This window comes from Lotus japonicus, chromosome 3, assembly GCF_012489685.1.
Source record: "Lotus japonicus ecotype B-129 chromosome 3, LjGifu_v1.2".
In the NCBI taxonomy this organism is placed as follows: Eukaryota; Viridiplantae; Streptophyta; class Magnoliopsida; order Fabales; family Fabaceae; genus Lotus; species Lotus japonicus.
The window spans coordinates 3015870-3034763 of NC_080043.1; the positions used below are offsets into that span (position 1 = coordinate 3015870).

The window sequence follows — 18894 nt, forward strand, 5'->3', positions numbered from 1 at the left end:
TCAACTCGGTCAAGAACGCATAAGAACCATTAAAAGAATCCAAAAAACCACCCAACCAAGAGGCAGAAGCATTACGACATGTAAGAGTTTATTTAGAAGAATGTATTCCTAGCATTTTATTTTACTAGTTCAACAAACACATTTTTAAATAAGAGACTTTCTAAATCACCCAAGACTTACATTGGGTAAATTCATCATAGTTGAGATGTTCAATAATATTTTGACATGAAATCAAACTCAACACATGTAAAAGTGGAGGGTTTCATACCTTTATACTTAATTAGTCATAATCTATCCTACAACAAACTTTTAAAAGGATTCTACTTAACCACAACCACCTTTGACTAGAAAGTGAATCCCCAAACATCATATTTAGAAAATTTCTTAACAAATAATTATCCAATTATCCAAATACACACCAACTAAATCAGGCCTAGCCATCTAACTTAGCCTTTTACACCGTGTCACATAGTAGGACCACTTGTACAAACCAAATATCCTAGACTAGGGTTCCTGACAACACCATCATCCCCTTCTGATAATTTAGTACCACCACGTCGGACAGATGGGGCCCACTGCAACCATATCTGTGTGTGTGCTGTTTACTTAATTAATTTTAATAAATTTTCACCTCAAGAAAATTTTGTAATTAGATCAATAATTAATAAAAATTAATAATTTATCTCTACATTTTTTTTCCTTTCTAGGTCATTTGGCATTTAGTTCTGGAAGATGAAACCAAGGCTCCAGCTCAAGAAAGCGTGTTTTTTCAATCAATTTCCTAATAAAAAACAAAAAAACCTGGAAACTACATCATAATCAAGAAAAAGAAAAGTGATTATCTAGAAGAAGTAATTAACAGAAAAATCTTGTTTCAAAAAATGAACATAAATCTGGAAGAAAAAAATAGGGATATATCAGAAAATTGAAATTCTGTTCTGTTCTTGACTTGAAGAAAAGAAAGAAAGAAAAGGACAGAGTGACTCACACACACAATTTCACAATCACAATTCACAACACGTTCTCATTCTCTCTCTTTCTACTCACTTTGTCTTCTTCTTCTTCTTCTTCCTCTGCAACGCTTCTTCAATCGTCGTTTTCTGCAGTTTTTCCACTTTTCTGCCGTCTTGGACATGGTCGTCGCCACTCACCTTCGGTACGTTTTTCCCCCTTTCTTCTATTTATAGTTTCTTCGCGTAATGCAGTAGCTTTCAATTTCCCCTCTTCGTCAATTCACCACTGTAAGCATGACTTTTTTTGAATGTGAATCTTTATTGCTTCCTTCATTGTTGATTGTTTTTGTTTTGAAATTTCGCTGGTTTAGCTCAGTTTTTGGTGCAATTCAAAAGGGGTTTTTTGTTTTTTTGTTTGTTTGATTGATTCCATTGAATTGTTGAAATATCTCTTTAGCTGAAGGTGACAACTGACAAGATGTCAATTTCTTTTTTGCTTCCTTTTGATTTTCAGAAAAGGGCAAGGAATTTCAATTTCAATGGATTTTTTTTTTCTTTTAGATTTCTTGGGGTTGTTTTCAATTGGACATTGATTTATGCATCAGATGATCATCATCATGTTATTATTGTTTATGAGCTGCAATTAATGGTTTCTGTTTGTGAATATTTTTTCAGGGTTTAGGGAAAAAAACAAATTGGGGGTTAAGGGGAACGTTTGATTGTTCCGTGGTTTTTGGTGGTTGACTGGTTATGTGTTGATTGTGAGCTGGCTTGAGCTGATATCCGGCGCTGAAATGCCGCGGGGGAGGATCAGGGCAAGGCTCCGCAGGAGCAGTCTTTACACATTTGGTTGTCTTAGGCCAACCACTAGTGATGAAGTGCCTCATCCCCTTCAGGGTCCGGGCTACTCAAGGACGGTGTATTGCAACCAGCCTCTGATCCATGAAAAGAGATATCTGTTTTACTGCAAGAATCGTATATCGACGACCAAATACAATGCGGTCACCTTTTTTCCTAAGGCGCTGTTTGAACAGTTTAGAAGGGTTGCTAATATATATTTTCTATTGGCTGCTTGCCTCTCAGCGTCACCAATTTCGCCTCTTAGCCCGTTGAGCATGATTGCTCCTTTGGTGTTCGTTGTGGGGCTTAGTATGGCAAAGGAAGCGTTGGAGGATTCACGCAGGTTTGTTCAGGATGTCAAAGTTAATCACCGGAAAGCTAGACTACACAGAGGAGATGGTGTTTTTGGTCTCAGGTCGTGGCAGAAAATTATGGTTGGGGATGTGGTGAAAGTAGAAAAGGACCAATTTTTTCCTGCTGACTTGTTTCTCTTGTCATCTAGTTATGAGGATGGGATATGCTATGTGGAGACTATGAATTTAGATGGCGAGACCAACTTGAAGGTGAAAAGATCTTTGGAGGCTACCTCGTCTCTTGACAATGATGGAGCTTTTAAGGATTTCTCTGGAACAATCCGTTGTGAAGATCCAAATCCCAATCTTTATACTTTTATTGGGAACTTTGAGTATGGACGTCAGGTTTATCCTCTTGATCCTAGTCAAATTCTTCTCAGAGATTCGAAGCTTAGGAACACAGATTATGTCTATGGGGTGGTCATTTTCACTGGTCACGACAGCAAAGTCATGCAGAATTCTACTAAGTCCCCTTCAAAAAGGAGCACAGTAGAAAAAAAGATGGATTATATCATATACACTCTTTTCACTGTTCTTATATTGATATCCTTTATAAGTTCAATAGGATTTGTTGCCAAGACTAAGTACCAAAGCACAAAGTGGTGGTATTTACAGCCTAAAAATATTGAATCCCAGTATGACCCTGCGAAAATTGGATTGGCTGGGATGAGCCATCTGATTACTGCACTTATTCTTTATGGATACTTGATACCCATCTCGCTATATGTTTCAATTGAGCTTGTGAAGGTATTGCAAGCAAGGTTCATTAACCAAGACATTCAAATGTATGATGAAGAAACTGGAACGCCAGCTGATGCACGGACATCAAATTTGAATGAAGAGTTGGGTCAGGTAGACACTATCCTCTCTGATAAAACTGGCACTTTAACCTGCAATCAGATGGACTTTTTGAAGTGCTCCATTGCTGGTACTGCCTATGGCGTGCGTTCCAGTGAAGTTGAACTTGCTGCAGCACAGCAGATGGCTTCTGATGAGGAGCAGGACTTGGACCTCTCTAGCTTTCCTATGAAGAAGAAGAGTAAAGTGCGCTCGGGAAATGTTAGAGAAGGTGAAGAAGTTGAACTTGAAAGTGTTGTTACTTCCAAAGGTGATGAGGATCGGAGGCCTGCCATAAAGGGATTTGGTTTTGAAGACTACCGCCTCATGAATGGTAATTGGTTGAAGGAACCCAAATCTGATGTCCTTTTGATGTTTTTCCGGATATTAGCAGTTTGCCATACTGCCATTCCAGAGCTAAATGAGGAGACTGGCAGTTGCACATATGAAGCTGAGTCACCTGATGAAGGAGCTTTTCTTGTAGCAGCTAGAGAATTTGGTTTTGAATTTTACAGAAGAACTCAATCAAGTGTTGTCATACGTGAAAGATTTTTTGCTTCAGGAAAAGTGGTTGAAAGGTGAGGTGGATCATGAACTCAATTGTGTTTTTATCCCTTTCGTTTTTTGGTGTTGGGTAGGGTGGGGTCCAGAATTTTCTTTTGAATATTTTCATTTGTTAGTTGTTATGCCATATTTCTCATCTTACATATTCATTTTTGTGTGTGTTTTGGTTGAATTATACAGAGAGTATAAAATCTTGAATATTCTGGATTTTACTAGCCAAAGAAAGCGTATGTCAGTGGTTGTGCGTGATGAGGAGGGAAGCATTATTCTCTTGTGCAAAGGAGCTGATAGGTTAGTTTACTAATGTGATTCCTGTCTATATTACTATCAGCTGAATGTTTGGGGTTGATGACAAGTAGGGTGTTCTATCAGTTTCTCAAATTGAATAATTAAAATCATCCTCAAGCTTGTGGACTTTATACTCTACTTACTACTAGTATACTAAATAATCACAGCAACTCCCTCTTTCCATAGAAGCTTTTATATATACAGATGCTGTCATAGATAGACTTTGAACTGCAGTGGTGAGATCCATTATTTTCTTGCTTGGTTGTGCAGTATCATATTTGATCGATTATCTAAGGATGGAAAGATGTATTTGGAGGCTACTACTAAACATTTGAATGAATATGGAGAAGCTGGTTTGAGAACGCTTGCCCTGGCTTACAGAAAGCTTGATGACCAAGAGTACTCTGATTGGAATAATGAGTTTCAGAAAGCCAAGACAGCTGTGGGGCCTGATAGAGAGGCAATGCTTGAAAATGTATCAGACATTATGGAACGAGAGTTGCTTCTTGTTGGGGCTACTGCCGTGGAAGACAAACTGCAGAAAGGGGTAGGGTGTATCTTTTTTGTAATCAATGCATTATATACGTTGCTGCTATTTCCTACTTCAACCGGACTAAATTTTTTATTCTCCTCAGGTGCCTCAATGCATTGATAAACTAGCTCAAGCTGGCCTAAAAATCTGGGTGTTGACAGGGGATAAGATGGAAACTGCAATCAACATTGGGTCTGTTTCCTGCAAATTATTTAACCTCATAACAGTGTTTCATTTGTGTTCTAAACTTGAGTTTAGGTTACTCAAAAGCGTCTTTTTAAATGAGTTTGATAAGTTTTTGTTTCTGTGGTGCAGATTTGCTTGTAGTTTGCTTCGACAGGGCATGAAGCAAATATGTATCAGTACTATGAATTCAGATTCAGTAACCATTCCTGGGAAAGAGGTAATTCTTTTTCTTTTCACTTTAGAGAGTAGAGAAAATCACTTATGGGCTCAGGTTTCATCTGACATTAGGCCTAGTTCTTGTAACCCCTTAGGTCATCAAAGACGACATCTTGAATCAAATCACCAATGCTTCACAAATGATAAAGGTGGAGAAGGACCCTCATGCCGCGGTTGCATTAATTATTGACGGGAAAACTTTGACATATGCTTTAGAAGATGATATCAAGCACCACTTTTTGGGATTGGCTGTTAATTGTGCATCTGTCATTTGCTGCCGTGTGTCTCCCAAGCAAAAGGCCTTGGTAGGACCTTTTTTCCTTTTCACTTGTACCTTTGTGGGTTCTATTTGATGTTTTGTCTGTATTCCTTTAGTTGATCACTATAATAATGCTACTTGCACAATTGTCGGAGTTAAAATTCTGCACAACTGCAGTGAGGCTCCATGTTTATGTTAGATTGGAATTTGGTATGGATCTAGTGTTCTGTTGTCCATAGTAATTATCAAAAGTTGAAATACTTCTGTGGGTAGAATTCACCTGATGTAATCACTATCACGAGATCAAATGTAAGAGTATAATGCCTGTTTTGTGTGTCTTAATCCCGTAAGTATTTGGCATCAGGTAACAAGGTTAGTCAAAGAAGGAACGGGGAAGACCACTTTAGCAATAGGTGACGGTGCAAATGATGTTGGCATGATTCAAGAAGCTGACATTGGCGTCGGAATCAGTGGAGTTGAAGGTATGCAGGTCAGTGTCTTGCTCTTTTGAGGTGTAATCATGTTATGCAAAACTATAACTGCTTATTGTAGTCATGTACTTTTGTCAGTAGTGACGCCATGTAATTTTTCCATGAACATTAAAATTTCATTTTCTTTATTAATTTTTGTCAGTTAAGAATGTCTACTAGCCTTTTCTGTCCAACTTATAGTTTTTGCCTTGAATATGGACCATGTATAAATTGTCTGCTAATCAATATTAAAATTTAGCAAATTTGTATGCTTTCGATCTTGTGAAATAGTGTTAAACTGGTAAACTTGTCTGGCTCCAGTTCATGTTCCATTTATCATTCGTGATGAATAATTTAGTTAAAATCTATATTGGCCTATGAACACTTGTTAATTGATACTATTATCTATAAAGTCAAGCATGCACTTTATTCTTCTATTTGGAAGCACACACAGCATTTGGATACGTTGTGGAACTCAAGTTTGCAAATTCTTTCCAGGCCGTGATGGCTAGTGACTTTTCCATTGCCCAATTTCGGTTTTTGGAGCGGCTTCTTGTGGTCCATGGACACTGGTGTTACAAGAGAATTGCACAAATGGTAATTGCTATATATCCCTGTCCGTTATTCTCAGATTTAAATGTCTTTGATGTCTATTGTGCTGAGTAACATTTTAGCATTTTGTATCTCCTGATTATGAAATATTCCTATTTTTGCGCTTCTAAACTGATCTGCTATGCATTCCAGATATGTTATTTCTTCTACAAAAATATAGCATTTGGCCTCACCATATTCTATTTTGAGGCCTTTGCGGGATTCTCTGGTCAATCCGTTTATGATGACTGGTACATGATATTGTTCAATGTTGTTCTTACATCACTGCCTGTCATATCACTTGGAGTTTTTGAACAAGATGTTCCATCAGAAGTTTGCTTACAGGTTTGTTCTCGTGAAGTGATCTCAGTGAATTTCATATTTTCACCATGTTTGGATAACCTAACCTCTGATTTGCTTATTGCTCTTTGCAGTTTCCTGCACTATATCAGCAAGGACCCAAAAATTTGTTCTTTGACTGGTATAGAATATTGGGATGGATGGGGAATGGTCTGTATTCCTCCCTCGTCATCTTCTTCCTTGTCATCATCATCTTCTATGACCAATCATTCCGTTCGAATGGCCAGACTGCGGACATGGCGGCTGTTGGTACCACCATGTTCACTTGCATCATCTGGGCCGTTAATTCCCAGATTGCGCTGACAATGTGCCATTTTACATGGATTCAACACCTCTTTGTGTGGGGAAGCATAATCACTTGGTACCTCTTTCTCATTTTATATGGCATGCTTTCTCCAACATATTCGAAGACTGCGTACCAAATATTTGTTGAGGTTCTTGCTCCTGCTCCTATTTATTGGTTGACGACCCTTCTAGTAACGTTTACATGCATTCTTCCTTATCTGGCTCACATATCCTTCCAAAGATGTTTTAATCCCATGGACCATCACATCATCCAAGAAATCAAGTACTACAAGAAGGATGTTGAAGATCAACGCATGTGGACGAGGGAGCGGTCCAAAGCAAGACATGAAACGAAGATTGGATTCACAGTGAGGGTGGAGGCAAAGATCAGGCAGTTGAAAGTGAAGCTGCAGAAGAAGCAATCTCCATCTCATTCATGACCGTTGCAAATAATAATTTACTAGTTCCCAGTCCTTTTAGGGTTTGCAGGTTTTTTGGTTTTTCGGTCGAGCCTGCCTCATTTAAATTCTTTGCATGCTTAAGTTGTTTGCCTAAGGAGGGGTGAGTTGAAGCCCCTTTCATGAAGGAAAAAAAGCATGGGAATCGTTGTAACATATGTAAGTAGAAGAGTTCACCAAGTTAGTCAATTCTGAATGTTCAGGGTGTAATTCTCACATATCAAATGGTTACAGTTCATTATTGACGAAATGAAAGTAGCTAAGTAGTGTAACTGTTGTGTTTGGATGAGAGGTAAAAGAGGATTGATAAAATTTTCATAAACATGTTCGAGCAGACGGAAAAAAAAAAGTGATGAAACAAGAGGGTAACAGGCTAACTGCTAACAAAAGATGAAGGGGGCACTGAACTGGTTAGAACCAACTCCAACTCAAGTCCAAGTGTAACATGTTGGATCCTGTTGACACTTTCAAAACAAATATACAGTTTCTTTTTTATATCTCTTGACTGGATAACTATCTATATTAGGTATGTTAACAGCACTAATCCTTATTTGGCACTTGGCAAGCAGTTACTATATATCAATGATCTCCCACTTTATTATGCATAAAAAACAAATCAAAAGATCTCCCACTTGAAAATCTGTATCCTTATCCCTCCTTTAGCCAATATAAATTATTTTAAGCATTGATGTGTTTACATTACCCAAAATTAAAAATTCATTTTTTTTTCAAAGTATTCTTACAACCCGGCATACATGAGACTTATCCCAAAACAAATCTTTCTTCATACGCATCGCTTAGAAATCGAACCTTGAATTAAATACTAAAGAATCTAAGCTATCTACCCGCTGTGCTAGACCTTGTTAGTTTTCACTTTTCACAATATAAATAGTTTTATATAATTATACAATCATTAAAGTAATGAATTATAATTATTACTAGAGTTTTTTACCCGTGCGTTGCACGGTGAAGTTTATTATTGTATTTTAGACATTAATCAATACTATGATTATAAAAATGTTGACATGCTAAGAATGAAAACAAACATAATAAGAATAAAGATATTTTAAAAAATAAAAATTGTGAAACTCAATTATAACGTTTTGTACTCATACAACAATTAAACAAATACAAAGATTTTAAAAAATAAAGGAATTAATTGGTAAAAATCTTCATTTATGCACATGTGAATTACCAAAGAATTTAGCTTATCAAGATGAAAAAAACATATAATCATATATTCGGATCTATTATGTCAGGAACCTATAAAATGAAACAAAAATTATTATTAATTCAAAAAATAAAATTATTAGATAATTAGAGTAAATATTTTAAAATTTTAATGTTTTACTATTAAATTGTCATACATTTATATATTTAACCTTAAATTTTTTTAAGAAACAATACAAAAAAAACTTAAACTACACAAAAATGTATGTTTACATTGAAAATATTTTCATTAAAATACTACTCCCGTTAGAGCTAATAGTTGCTAACTTGGTCATATTGTAATTATTTAAACTTTATTTATCTACAAATTTTAGCAAGTATTTTTAATTAAAATGTTTCTCGTTGTGAGAAATTTTTCCCTTACATTAGATATAAATGAATATAATTATTAAATTATTAAATTAATAAAATTTAAATATAAACAACAATATAATAATCAAATTATTAAATTAAATACAACAAACAATTTTTTTGACAAAATAACATGAATCATTGAAACCATGTTAAGAGGGGAATTTTCTTCTAATAATGCCACTAACATACTCTCAATGCCAATCGTCCAGCTCCCCATTACCAACTCATGTTATGTTTGGCCTTTTGCATTTGCAGGTGACATAACTTATTAAGATTTTTCTCCCTTAAACAATTTAATAAGCTTTAACCTCCTCCTAATTGAAGAAAGTTGTCTCAGTAGTATCCTTCATAACCTCGTTTCTTATAAGATCCTCAAAGCCAATAAGCTAAAAGGCTTCTTCTCTAATCAAAGATAACTATATTTAAATTCCTTGAATTCTTGTATAGTAATATGAAACATAGTAGAGATTCATCTTCTCACATGAAACTTCTTTCCAATTGGTTCTGGCAGTCATCTATTTGAGAGCTTTTCTCGATTCCCATAATGGAATTGAACTCGTTCTGCAAAAGTTCAACAAAATCACACTATTATATAAAACTACGATCCTAATTCTTCTGTAGTAATATGAAACATAGTAGAGATTAATCTTCTCACATGAAACTTCTTTCCAATTGGTTCTGGCAATCATCTATTTGAGAGCTTTTCTCGATTCCCATAATGGAATTGAACTCGTTCTGCAAAAGTTCAACAAAATCACACTATTATATTAAACCACGATCCTAACTCGCTTTAACCATACAGACCTTATATTTCAGTTTTAGCACTATCAATAGGAAGAATAGGTTTCAAGTACTCTACCAACTTACCATGTTCAGTGGATAAGTAAGCTCTATATATGTAGACATAGCTAACCCCAACAGAAACAATACAACTCAAAGTGAAGCTTCTCCTGCTCCAGGCCATGACTTTCAAGATCAGTCTCCTATTCCAGCAGCCCATCCATAGTCTTAAAGAGCTTTCTCCTTTTGAAAACACAGCTACTGCAGCACTTTTTTGCATTTCAAGCAAAAACATACAAACACCAACAGAAGAGACAAACTTTAGAACAAATAAAAGAGAACACAATATTTAACTGCTAATCATAAATAAATAAATAAGAGTAAAAAGGGTGACAGCTTGAAATGGTCCTATTCATTGAGGGAGAAGGGACATGACATATTCAATAATTGAAGAACTAATAGTACCATTGCCTTCAAATCCAATCCTTATAGTTTTTCTGCAAAATAAACAATAAGTCCCTTTCAATCAAAGATCACTCATAGAAACTGCTTGAGCTTAACCATCATAACTTTGTTTCTAATTTACTTTGTTTCCATTTAGTTACAATTTAATGCCACAATTTAATGTTACGAAGTTTATTGGCTAATTTTATCAACATGAGCAGTTACACCTTCAAAAAGTGAACATTAGCTAAGTTCATGAGAAGGGGGACACCAGTATTAGGAGGCAGTGATATTGAATGAGACCAGAATGCATGAGGAAGTGACACATCAAAAAATGGTTCTCATAACCCTTGCTCTTTTAAGAAGATGAAAATGACATAAAAAAGGAACATTAGCTTGATGGCCTTAACCTCTTTCTCTCTTCTTCTGAAGGAAAATTATAGTAATTAAAATAACCAAGAAATTATCCCTCTAATTTTATTTCCCTCTATTTATAGCTAATCCCCTCCTAGTACTAACTAAATACAGTAATAATCCCTAACTAACCTAGCAATAGCTAAGTAATTTACTCTTATGTTACATCCTAACATGTGACTTACAACTGCTTGAGCAGCAAGCATTTATCCTTATTACACCAGTATGCATATAACATCATGTTATTCCTTTTTGTTTAACATCACAAAGGACCATTAATAGATATATATTGGTCAGTTTTACCAAATAATCTTCTAGAACCATAAACTTGGATTTTGGTATCATAATTAAAGTTTAAAACAAAATAATGGTCCTTTCCAATTTATGACACCCATTAGAGTTTCCAAAAGCATTTCCTATGTGCTGCTCAAATGACCTTCAGAAAGTAATCAAAATGGCATGATCAAAACTGCATAGAAAACTCAAATTGTGACATTTGAGCAGCAAATGAGTTGCTCAGAAAAAGAACAATAAAAGCACCAAATTGCATTAGCAACTATCTATAGGAAAGAAAGCAGATTTCTCGACCCATGTATGAGCTCACCTGGGGTATAATGCGTCTATAAAGATGCCATAAAACAATGAAAATTGGAACAGAAGACATGAACAACATTGTATGGATAAACTCGTATCAGGAAAATGAGCCAGATTTATGGCATCTGAATGATTCACATCTGAATGAGCCACAAACGAACCACCTTTGTAACGATGTTCCAAGTATCCTTTGAATGATTCACATCTGAGACATCATCAACTTTGATTTCCATGGTTAATGAATCTCCTTCAGAGCAAGGAAATAAGATAGGAACAAAGCAAGAGTGAGTGAAAAACAATTGAACATCAGGATCTTATATATAGTAGAAGGGGGAGGGGGAGTATTGAATTTGAGTTTAGAATCACTGAAGAATTCACAGCCTCGATGCCATTGTCTGTAATTAGGTTTCATTGGAAAAAAGGAAATTCACAGCCACGATGCACACTATCTGCAATTGAGAAGAGTTCTTTTTTAAAAAGAATCAGGAATTGAGAAGGTTGTGCACGTAACACGTTTAGTGGTGTAAGCAATTACTATGATTGGCTAAAAAAAATCAGGCGTGAGTGAGATAAGGAGGGTGGGCGAATCAATATATAGATTTAGATTGGAAACAGAAATATAAAATAAAAAGGAGTGAATTAAGGAGTGTGGGGGAATAAACCTTTTGATTGGAAACAGATATCAGTAATTGAAACGGTTGAGAATGTTGATAGTATCAATAAGATATTAGCATTAAAAGATATAGACATCAGTATTAAAAAGTAAACAATCAACATCCACGTTTTTAAATAAGCAATCAAGGATTAATATCAGAGTAGTAAATGCAGCAGTCAAGATTTAAAATGCTGATGCAAAATTTGAAAATCATGGAGAGAAACAAATAAATGGGTGGGGACCGGTGAAAGATGATTGGTGGATGAGTGTCATGCGAAATCTGACTGGAGAATGAGAATGAAGGAGAAAATGACACATAATAAGTGAATGGAGGGAAGGAAGGAGAGTGAGCCATGTAGGAATTCCACTCACTGTAAGAATGCACCATAGAAGAGAATGATTCTGGTGATGACACATCAGCATTGGGTTCTCATAACCCTTGCTGTTTTAATATATATACTAGAATACTAGAATTTTTTACCCGTGCGTTGCACGGCGAAGTTTGTTAATGTATTTTAGACATCATTTTTTAAATTATAGATAAAGAAAGGCAATAATACAATTTAAAGAGAAAAAAAAATGATTCAAGCCTCTCATATTAGTTACTTCCATCGTGATTATCGTTTTATGAGAAATGCCCAGAAAAGTTGGTTGGAAGAGTCAATCACTTGCAGTAACTAAAATAAAATATTTGTACACATATCCAAGAGTAATTATTATTTTACGTATCATTTTCTCTCCAATTTCATCATCATATATTTTTTTCATATCTCTCTCTGTATTTATTATCACTTCACATATTATATCACTCATTTCTCTATTTTCTCTCCCTATATATCTAAGGAGGATGTGGAACAACTAAAGGGCAATGACCATAACATAAAAAATTTCTTGATATCTATATTTCTTTAATAAGTTTTTATTCCTAAAATATCTATAAAATTATGAATGAAAGTTCTTAAATTATAATAAAATTATTTTTCTATTAGTTATAATATGAAAATACTTTTCTACCAAACATACCCCCCTGGGAGGTTTTTACCGTGTAACTTAAAAATAAATAAATATAGAATATATCTTAATAATTTGAAATCACCGTAAAACATTATTAGTATACAAATTTCATGAATTAATAATTATTTACTCTTAAAAACTTTTAAAATAATATAACAAAAAGAATTGAAATTATAATAAAACTTATCTTTTTATTAATTTTTATGAGAGTATTTGTGAACTTTTTACCATATAACTTAAATAAAAATAAAAATGGACTATATAGACTATTTTCAAGCAAATGCTTATGTTTGTTCACAAATATTGTAAAGTTTTCCATAAAATTCATGAATGACTTCAGACTTTCTATGATCCATAGCTCCAGCAGTCATGACATTAAGTTTATGGTTAATGAGCTTATTAACTACTTCAAATACCAAATTATCATATAAGTAACCATAAAACATCACAACTTTCCTTATATTTGCAATCAGATTCGTACAATGATCATTTCCATATTTTAACTTTATTATGGTGAACTTCTAATGCTGAAGCCTCTGAATATTCAATTCTTTTTATGAACTTGCTATCTCTCCAAATCCTTTGAAATTGCACCCCAATCTATTTCTGATAATCATTCAATTCCTCCCTTCTTGCTCTTTTATCAGTTTTATGACTGAAAAATTCACTTCTTTTCGCTCCTCTGAGTACATGTTTTTTTTTATAATGGAGCTCAACCTGCATATCCAAAATAGAAGACGATAAATTTTTGTGAGGGATAGCCTAAACAGAGAAAAATATACGGAAGAATTGTAAAAGTTCTTTTAGTGGGGCTTGAAAATATAACCTTCTTGCTATAAATAAAAAAAAATGCAGCGGAGCAACCTAAACTCAAATACCTACACCTGCAACTGTATTGCAGACAACCTGTATACAAAAACCTACAGACATAGCTTAGTAATCTATAACTTTATTAAAACAGTAAGGGTTATGAGAACCAATTGCATATGTGTCAGTTCCACAAAAATCCTCTTTTTTTATTGGTGCAATTTTGCTTCCCTCCATTCCTTGGCCACATGTCTTTTCCTCCATTTTTTCGATTTTTTTAATTCAGCATTATTAAATGCTTCTATTTCACATTCAACTTTATATATATCTCTCTCTCCCAATTTATTACTCAATTTTCAAATTATGAACAATCTTCATTATAATCTTGGTTTTACCACTCTCTCTCTCTCTCTCCCATTTAAATCTATTTCCAATACTTCTTATTAATCCCCTTTCATTCTTTCCCTTAATTTCGGTCCTTTACAAAAAAATTTAATCTCCCCCCCTAAATTGCTCTAACTATTCGGTGATCAATACATTCAGAAGCATTTAGAAAAAAAAAAAAAAACTAATTTCCTTCACTAAATTATTAAAAGCTCTTAAAATATCTGATTGTATTTCAATTAAAATTAAAATGAAAAAGATATTTCCCCACTAATTTCGTTCATTTACTCCCTCCCTCATCCTAAGTTGTTTTTTCCCAATAACAAAAGAACAGTCTAGATTGTATTCCAAATCTGTTCTGAATCTCTTCATATTCCCCCATATTTAAAATGACTGTCATTATCTGGACTCATGTTTAGATTTTCAAACTCTTCACCGATTCCAACCCTTTTTTCTTCCCAATTTCTAGATACACTCTCAATCAATTAATTCAATTATGGTTTTCCAGACTCTCTCTCTCACGCTTACAATTTCATTTGCTTTGTTCCAAGAACAGGCAATTAAATTGTTCCATTGGATATGCAGTCTATCTCTCCCTATTTAAGCCCATCAAATGGTAAACTTTTCTCATTCATCTGCTGCTTAATCTCTAGCAATCGAACTGAGTGTAATCCTTCAATTTCTTTGCTATGGCTGTTAAGGTTGATGATCTCTCCATCATTGATTCCTCCAAAGAGGCTTGGAATATTGTCGTGAAGGTCATACGTTTGTGGGTTAGTCCCAATTTCGGTGGTGGGAAGCTTCCCTTTTCAATGGAATTGGTTCTCATGGATGCTAAGGTACTATTTTTTTGGGTCATTTGTTTCCGTTTTCCTATTTTTTTCCCTTTTTTCTTACTTATTTCCTGTCAATGTGTAGGGTACAAAGATTCATGCTTCTGTGAAAAAGACTCTGGTGTATGTGTTCCAGCCTCTTTTAACTGAGGGTCGGGTATATAATATTTCATATTTTGGCGTCGGTGAGAATGGTGGTGAATTTAAAACAACTTCCCATCCATTCAAATTGAACTTTCATAAGCATACATCTGTGAGACTGGAAACCAAAATTGCGATATCAAAGAGTCCTTACTCTTTCACTCCTTTATCTGACATCATGTTCCGAGATCCTGATTCATCCTTTTTAGTTGGTATTTTTTTTTCCCATACGTCCTCTATTGACACATCTATCTCATGTCTTCCAAATTTTCTGACAATAAAGTTTCTCTGTACAGATGTTATTGGAATTTTAACAGGGTCCAGTGGTGAGCAAGAGTTTGAAAAGAACGGAAAAATTGAAAATAGAGTTACTATTGAGCTGTGTCAGGATGGGTAGTTGTTCAATCTCTTCATATCATAAGGGGTTTTTTTATCAACATTTTTAAATTTCATCCCTCCTAATTATTGATTTTTTTTTATGAATTTAGGGTTAGGTTGGAGTGTTGTTTTTTTGGAAAATATGTTCCCCTAATCTTGGGTCAGTTAGCATCGGGAGACATGACTAATGCAGTTGTTTTGGTCAATTATGCAAAGATTAAGCCATTCAGAGGTTGTATTCTTTTCTTTTTTTTTTGAAATTATTAATTCTCTATTTTGTTATATTTACCGTGAATTTCATTCCCTTTCTATATGGAATCCAAGTATTCAGAATGTCTATGGTGCTACCCAAATTTTGTTCAACCCAGATGTGGAGGAATCTGCATCTCTTCGCGAAAGGTTAGATATTAAGTCGTTTAATTGGGTTTCCATTGTTTTAATTATTTCTGTTCCTGAAGTCCTTTCACATGAGTAGGTTTTTTGCTATGAATGATCCTGCTCTACAAGTTCTTAGCCAGCTTCAGGATTCTGGAAAAGTGTCAATTGAGGAAGATTTTTTAAGCCAGACAGAAGCGAAAACCATCGACCAGATTAAAGATTTATCTGAGGTAATGTATAACAGTTTTAATTTGATTTTTTATTTATATTAGTTCTTACTAAATCAGATTTTTAATCTATTATATATTGTTTTTTTTTTTTGTGCAGAAATCTAATTGCATTGTTTTAGCTTCTATCATGTTCATTTGTAAGGATTCCTGGTGGTATCCGGCATGCAAATGCAACAGGAAGGTTTATCCTGCTGATGATATGTATTTCTGTGAAAACTGTGTCCGTCACATAGTAAATCCAATTCCAAAATTCAAATTGCAATTAAGGGTAATGGATCTACTGAATCTACCACATTTGTTGTTTTCGACCAAGAGGCTGCATCATTGCTTAGCAGACCATGTTCTGCCTTTGTGGATGCTTCTACCAAGGTTTGTGTACATGTTTTTTTTTTCTCTGATCAGTAATTTCATGTTATTTTTTATTTTTCGTTTTTACTTTGCTTATTGTGTTTGTTGTACGTGGTAGAATCCTGCTGAAAAGGCGGTTCCTTCAGATATCTTATCATTGGCTGATAAGCAGTATTTATTCAAGATTGAAGTCAATAACAATGCAAGTAGCAATTTTGAACCCTCATATCGTGTCAAAAAAATATGTTGGGATCCAGTTATAATTTCTAAATTCAAGTCATCTATGCCTCAAGCTGATGGTCCAATGCCAAATATGAATGTTTCAACCCCAACTTCTGTCCTCAAGGGATCTTCATCATCATCAAGCTGTGTGAAGGTAGTTTTTATTGATGCATTCTTATTATGTGTTAGTTGTTTGACATAAATTATGAGTTTATTCCCTATTTGTTTATTAATTTTCAAATTGCAGGATCTTATCAATGATTTTGGAGTAGCTTCTGAATCCCAAGTTGAGGATTCTCCTACCGCCCAATCTGAAAATCCAAGTTCAATTGCTGTTGATGCTGTTGGAAACCCCGTTCCTGTAACTGCTACAATAGTTAATGTAGTTGAAACCTTATATATCATTCCTCTTTTATTAAACATTTTTCATTAACAATTCTTTGATTTATTAATTATGTTTTTAATGACATCGTCTAATAGGCTGTTAGTGAAAAGGTTATGAAGTCTGATGATTCTACAAAATCTGAGGGTCGTAAATCTGCTGTAGAGCCCGTTGCTGATGTTCCGTCTGATGTATTGGGAAAGGAAATACAGGATTCAACTCCCTCTGTTGTTGCTGGGACTGTTTGTCATACTGATGATGATGATGATGTAGCTGTGGGCAGCCAGTGTTCCCCTCCTACAAAACGTAGTTCTCCCTCAGATTCTGAAGCCCTTGGATCATCTAATGCTGGAAAAAAGCTTCTTAAAGCTGTGAAGAAGGAGAAGATCTGAAGACATCAGTTTTAGTTTCTTTTCATGTTTTCCTATTGTCCTTTTGATTTAAGCTTTTATCGTTCAGACTGGAATACCCCCATAATTTTGATGGCGTTTTAAATATGGGGGCCATGTTTTGTTTTGTTATTAACTTAAAATGCTCATCGAGCTGTTGCACTATGTTGATCTATTTCAATTTTGTTATGATAATTTTTCCAGTGTCCTTCAATTTTTTTCTTTCGTGAGATATGTCCATTTGTCTTCATTATTTACATCTTCATTTTAAAATCTTAATTCTTAGATTTCAATGTTAGATTTAATTCTCCGTTATTCTTGATAAATAATTTATCCTTTTGATTGTTTTTTGAACTGTTTTAGCCCTTTGATCCTACCTTTTCTATTCATGATATCAAAGAAATTTGAATTTGAATCCTGTGTATAAAAGATTGTATACTTCCATAAATACCCGATTATTATAAGAATGAAACACAAAAACCAAAATTAATAAGTTTTTTAACTATTTTAAATTCCATTTCACCGTATATCCTTTCAGAAAAATAAGGTCTATAAATTATAATAGAATTTTTTTGTTATAATCAATTTTAAATCTTTGAAAATTTCCATGTTCAATTCCATCTAGGAAATCAAGAATTCAAGTCTTAACAAACAATCTATTTAATAATATTAAATTCCTTATTTCAACCCCCCAATTTCGTTCACTTACTCTTTCTCTCAACAATTTTGTTTTTTTCCAATCAAGAATTCAAGTCTTAACAAACAACCTATCTAAGTGATGTTACTAGATCTAAGTGATGTTGGTTATCAAAATTTGTGATTGTACTTCTCTGAATGATTTTGGATCAATAAGCCAACTTTATAAACATTCTAGCTATGTTTTTAATTTATGTTATGTTAATTTTTTGTCATTGTCGTTTTAGTTGATTTCGTCCCTATATAACTGAAGTGTTAAATTTAGTTTCTTATATCTAGAATATATGATCCGTATAAATATATTGATTTCATGTTGAATTATTTGAGCCGTTTATATCAAATCTTAATTTTTGTTGTTGTTAAAATCTGGTTTCAAGTATAACTCATAAAATCCCGTTTAAAAATAGACCAATCTTCCTCACTCTATATTGTGTAAATCTTAAACCCCAGAAAATATTTGTATCTATTGATTCCCTCCATTAATTTCATTACCTTTTCCAAGTTTAATTTGTCCATAATATAAAAATTATAAATGTCTTCGTGATATATACCAAATTTTGAAAAAGTTATTATATCCTCTAAATCATTATCAAATTACCTAGATATGATAATTTTTTTTATCTTGGACGAGGAAAGGAATCAGGTGAATTCCAAAAAAAAAAAAGATAAAAGTAACTCTATGATTAAATATGTGGAAATATGATTTAAATTTAAAATTTTTTATTCTATATATATAAATAAAGAGATAACACACCAACGGTGCTTCAGCATGTTCAGAGGAAAGGAATCAGATGAGTTAAAAAAAAAGATAAAAAAAACACTAGGAGTAAATATGATTTAAATTTAAAATTTTCGAAATATGAGTTAATCTGCATTAATATGTGGAAATTTGATTTAAATTTAAAATTTATTAAATGTTCAATAAAATCCTATTACTTCTTCTATTTTCTAAATAGATTAAATGTAAAATATTTCCACATGTATATTTAATTTGTTAAATCTGTCCGTTTCCCTTTTCAGTTTTTCAGA

General features: G+C 33.8%; 2 protein-coding genes and 1 long non-coding RNA gene across 5 annotated transcripts; 2 read left to right on the plus strand and 1 right to left on the minus strand.

Moving 5' to 3' along the window:
- Positions 1-966: 966 nt before the first annotated feature.
- Positions 967-7464, plus strand: LOC130743106 (probable phospholipid-transporting ATPase 4). 2 transcript variants are annotated; one of them, XM_057595220.1, is made up of 11 exons: positions 967-1156; positions 1629-3561; positions 3728-3838; positions 4106-4382; positions 4471-4559; positions 4683-4770; positions 4865-5074; positions 5393-5518; positions 5997-6095; positions 6243-6434; positions 6524-7464. In XM_057595220.1, the coding sequence occupies exons 2-11, from the start codon at positions 1748-1750 to the stop codon at positions 7172-7174; spliced, it is 3657 nt and encodes a 1218-aa protein (XP_057451203.1). In that variant the 5' UTR covers positions 967-1156; positions 1629-1747; the 3' UTR covers positions 7175-7464. The 2 variants fall into 2 exon arrangements, with proteins under 2 accessions (XP_057451203.1, XP_057451204.1); XM_057595221.1 differs by lacking the exon at positions 967-1156 and adding an exon at positions 1176-1241.
- A 1388-nt stretch (positions 7465-8852) lies between these two features.
- On the minus strand, positions 8853-11567 carry LOC130742472 (uncharacterized). Of its 2 annotated transcripts, XR_009021163.1 has the most exons (4): positions 11019-11567; positions 9644-10053; positions 9432-9511; positions 8853-9337 (listed from the first exon to the last, which is right to left on the minus strand). It is a non-coding gene; the product is annotated as an uncharacterized LOC130742472 (long non-coding RNA). The 2 variants fall into 2 exon arrangements; XR_009021162.1 differs by having other exon boundaries at positions 9644-11548.
- A 2990-nt stretch (positions 11568-14557) lies between these two features.
- On the plus strand, positions 14558-17172 carry LOC130742575 (uncharacterized). The gene is made up of 10 exons (XM_057594668.1): positions 14558-14707; positions 14787-15054; positions 15160-15235; positions 15545-15619; positions 15696-15828; positions 15926-16009; positions 16096-16197; positions 16295-16552; positions 16646-16780; positions 16879-17172. The coding sequence occupies exons 1-10, from the start codon at positions 14558-14560 to the stop codon at positions 17170-17172; spliced, it is 1575 nt and encodes a 524-aa protein (XP_057450651.1).
- Positions 17173-18894: the final 1722 nt, after the last annotated feature.

What these genes read in the sequence shown, in the direction of transcription:
- LOC130742575 (XM_057594668.1), top strand. Translation starts at nt 14,558, where the DNA reads ATGGCTGTTAAGGTTGATGATCTCTCCATCATTGATTCCTCCAAAGAG. An exon ending in TTGTGGATGCTTCTACCAAG is followed by an intron (nt 16,198 to 16,294) that starts GTTTGTGTACAT and finishes TGTACGTGGTAG; the next exon opens with AATCCTGCTGAAAAGGCGGT. An exon ending in TAACTGCTACAATAGTTAAT is followed by an intron (nt 16,781 to 16,878) that starts GTAGTTGAAACC and finishes ATCGTCTAATAG; the next exon opens with GCTGTTAGTGAAAAGGTTAT.
- LOC130743106 (XM_057595220.1), top strand. Translation starts at nt 1,748, where the DNA reads ATGCCGCGGGGGAGGATCAGGGCAAGGCTCCGCAGGAGCAGTCTTTAC. An exon ending in TTGTGCAAAGGAGCTGATAG is followed by an intron (nt 3,839 to 4,105) that starts GTTAGTTTACTA and finishes TTGGTTGTGCAG; the next exon opens with TATCATATTTGATCGATTAT. An exon ending in TAACCATTCCTGGGAAAGAG is followed by an intron (nt 4,771 to 4,864) that starts GTAATTCTTTTT and finishes GTAACCCCTTAG; the next exon opens with GTCATCAAAGACGACATCTT.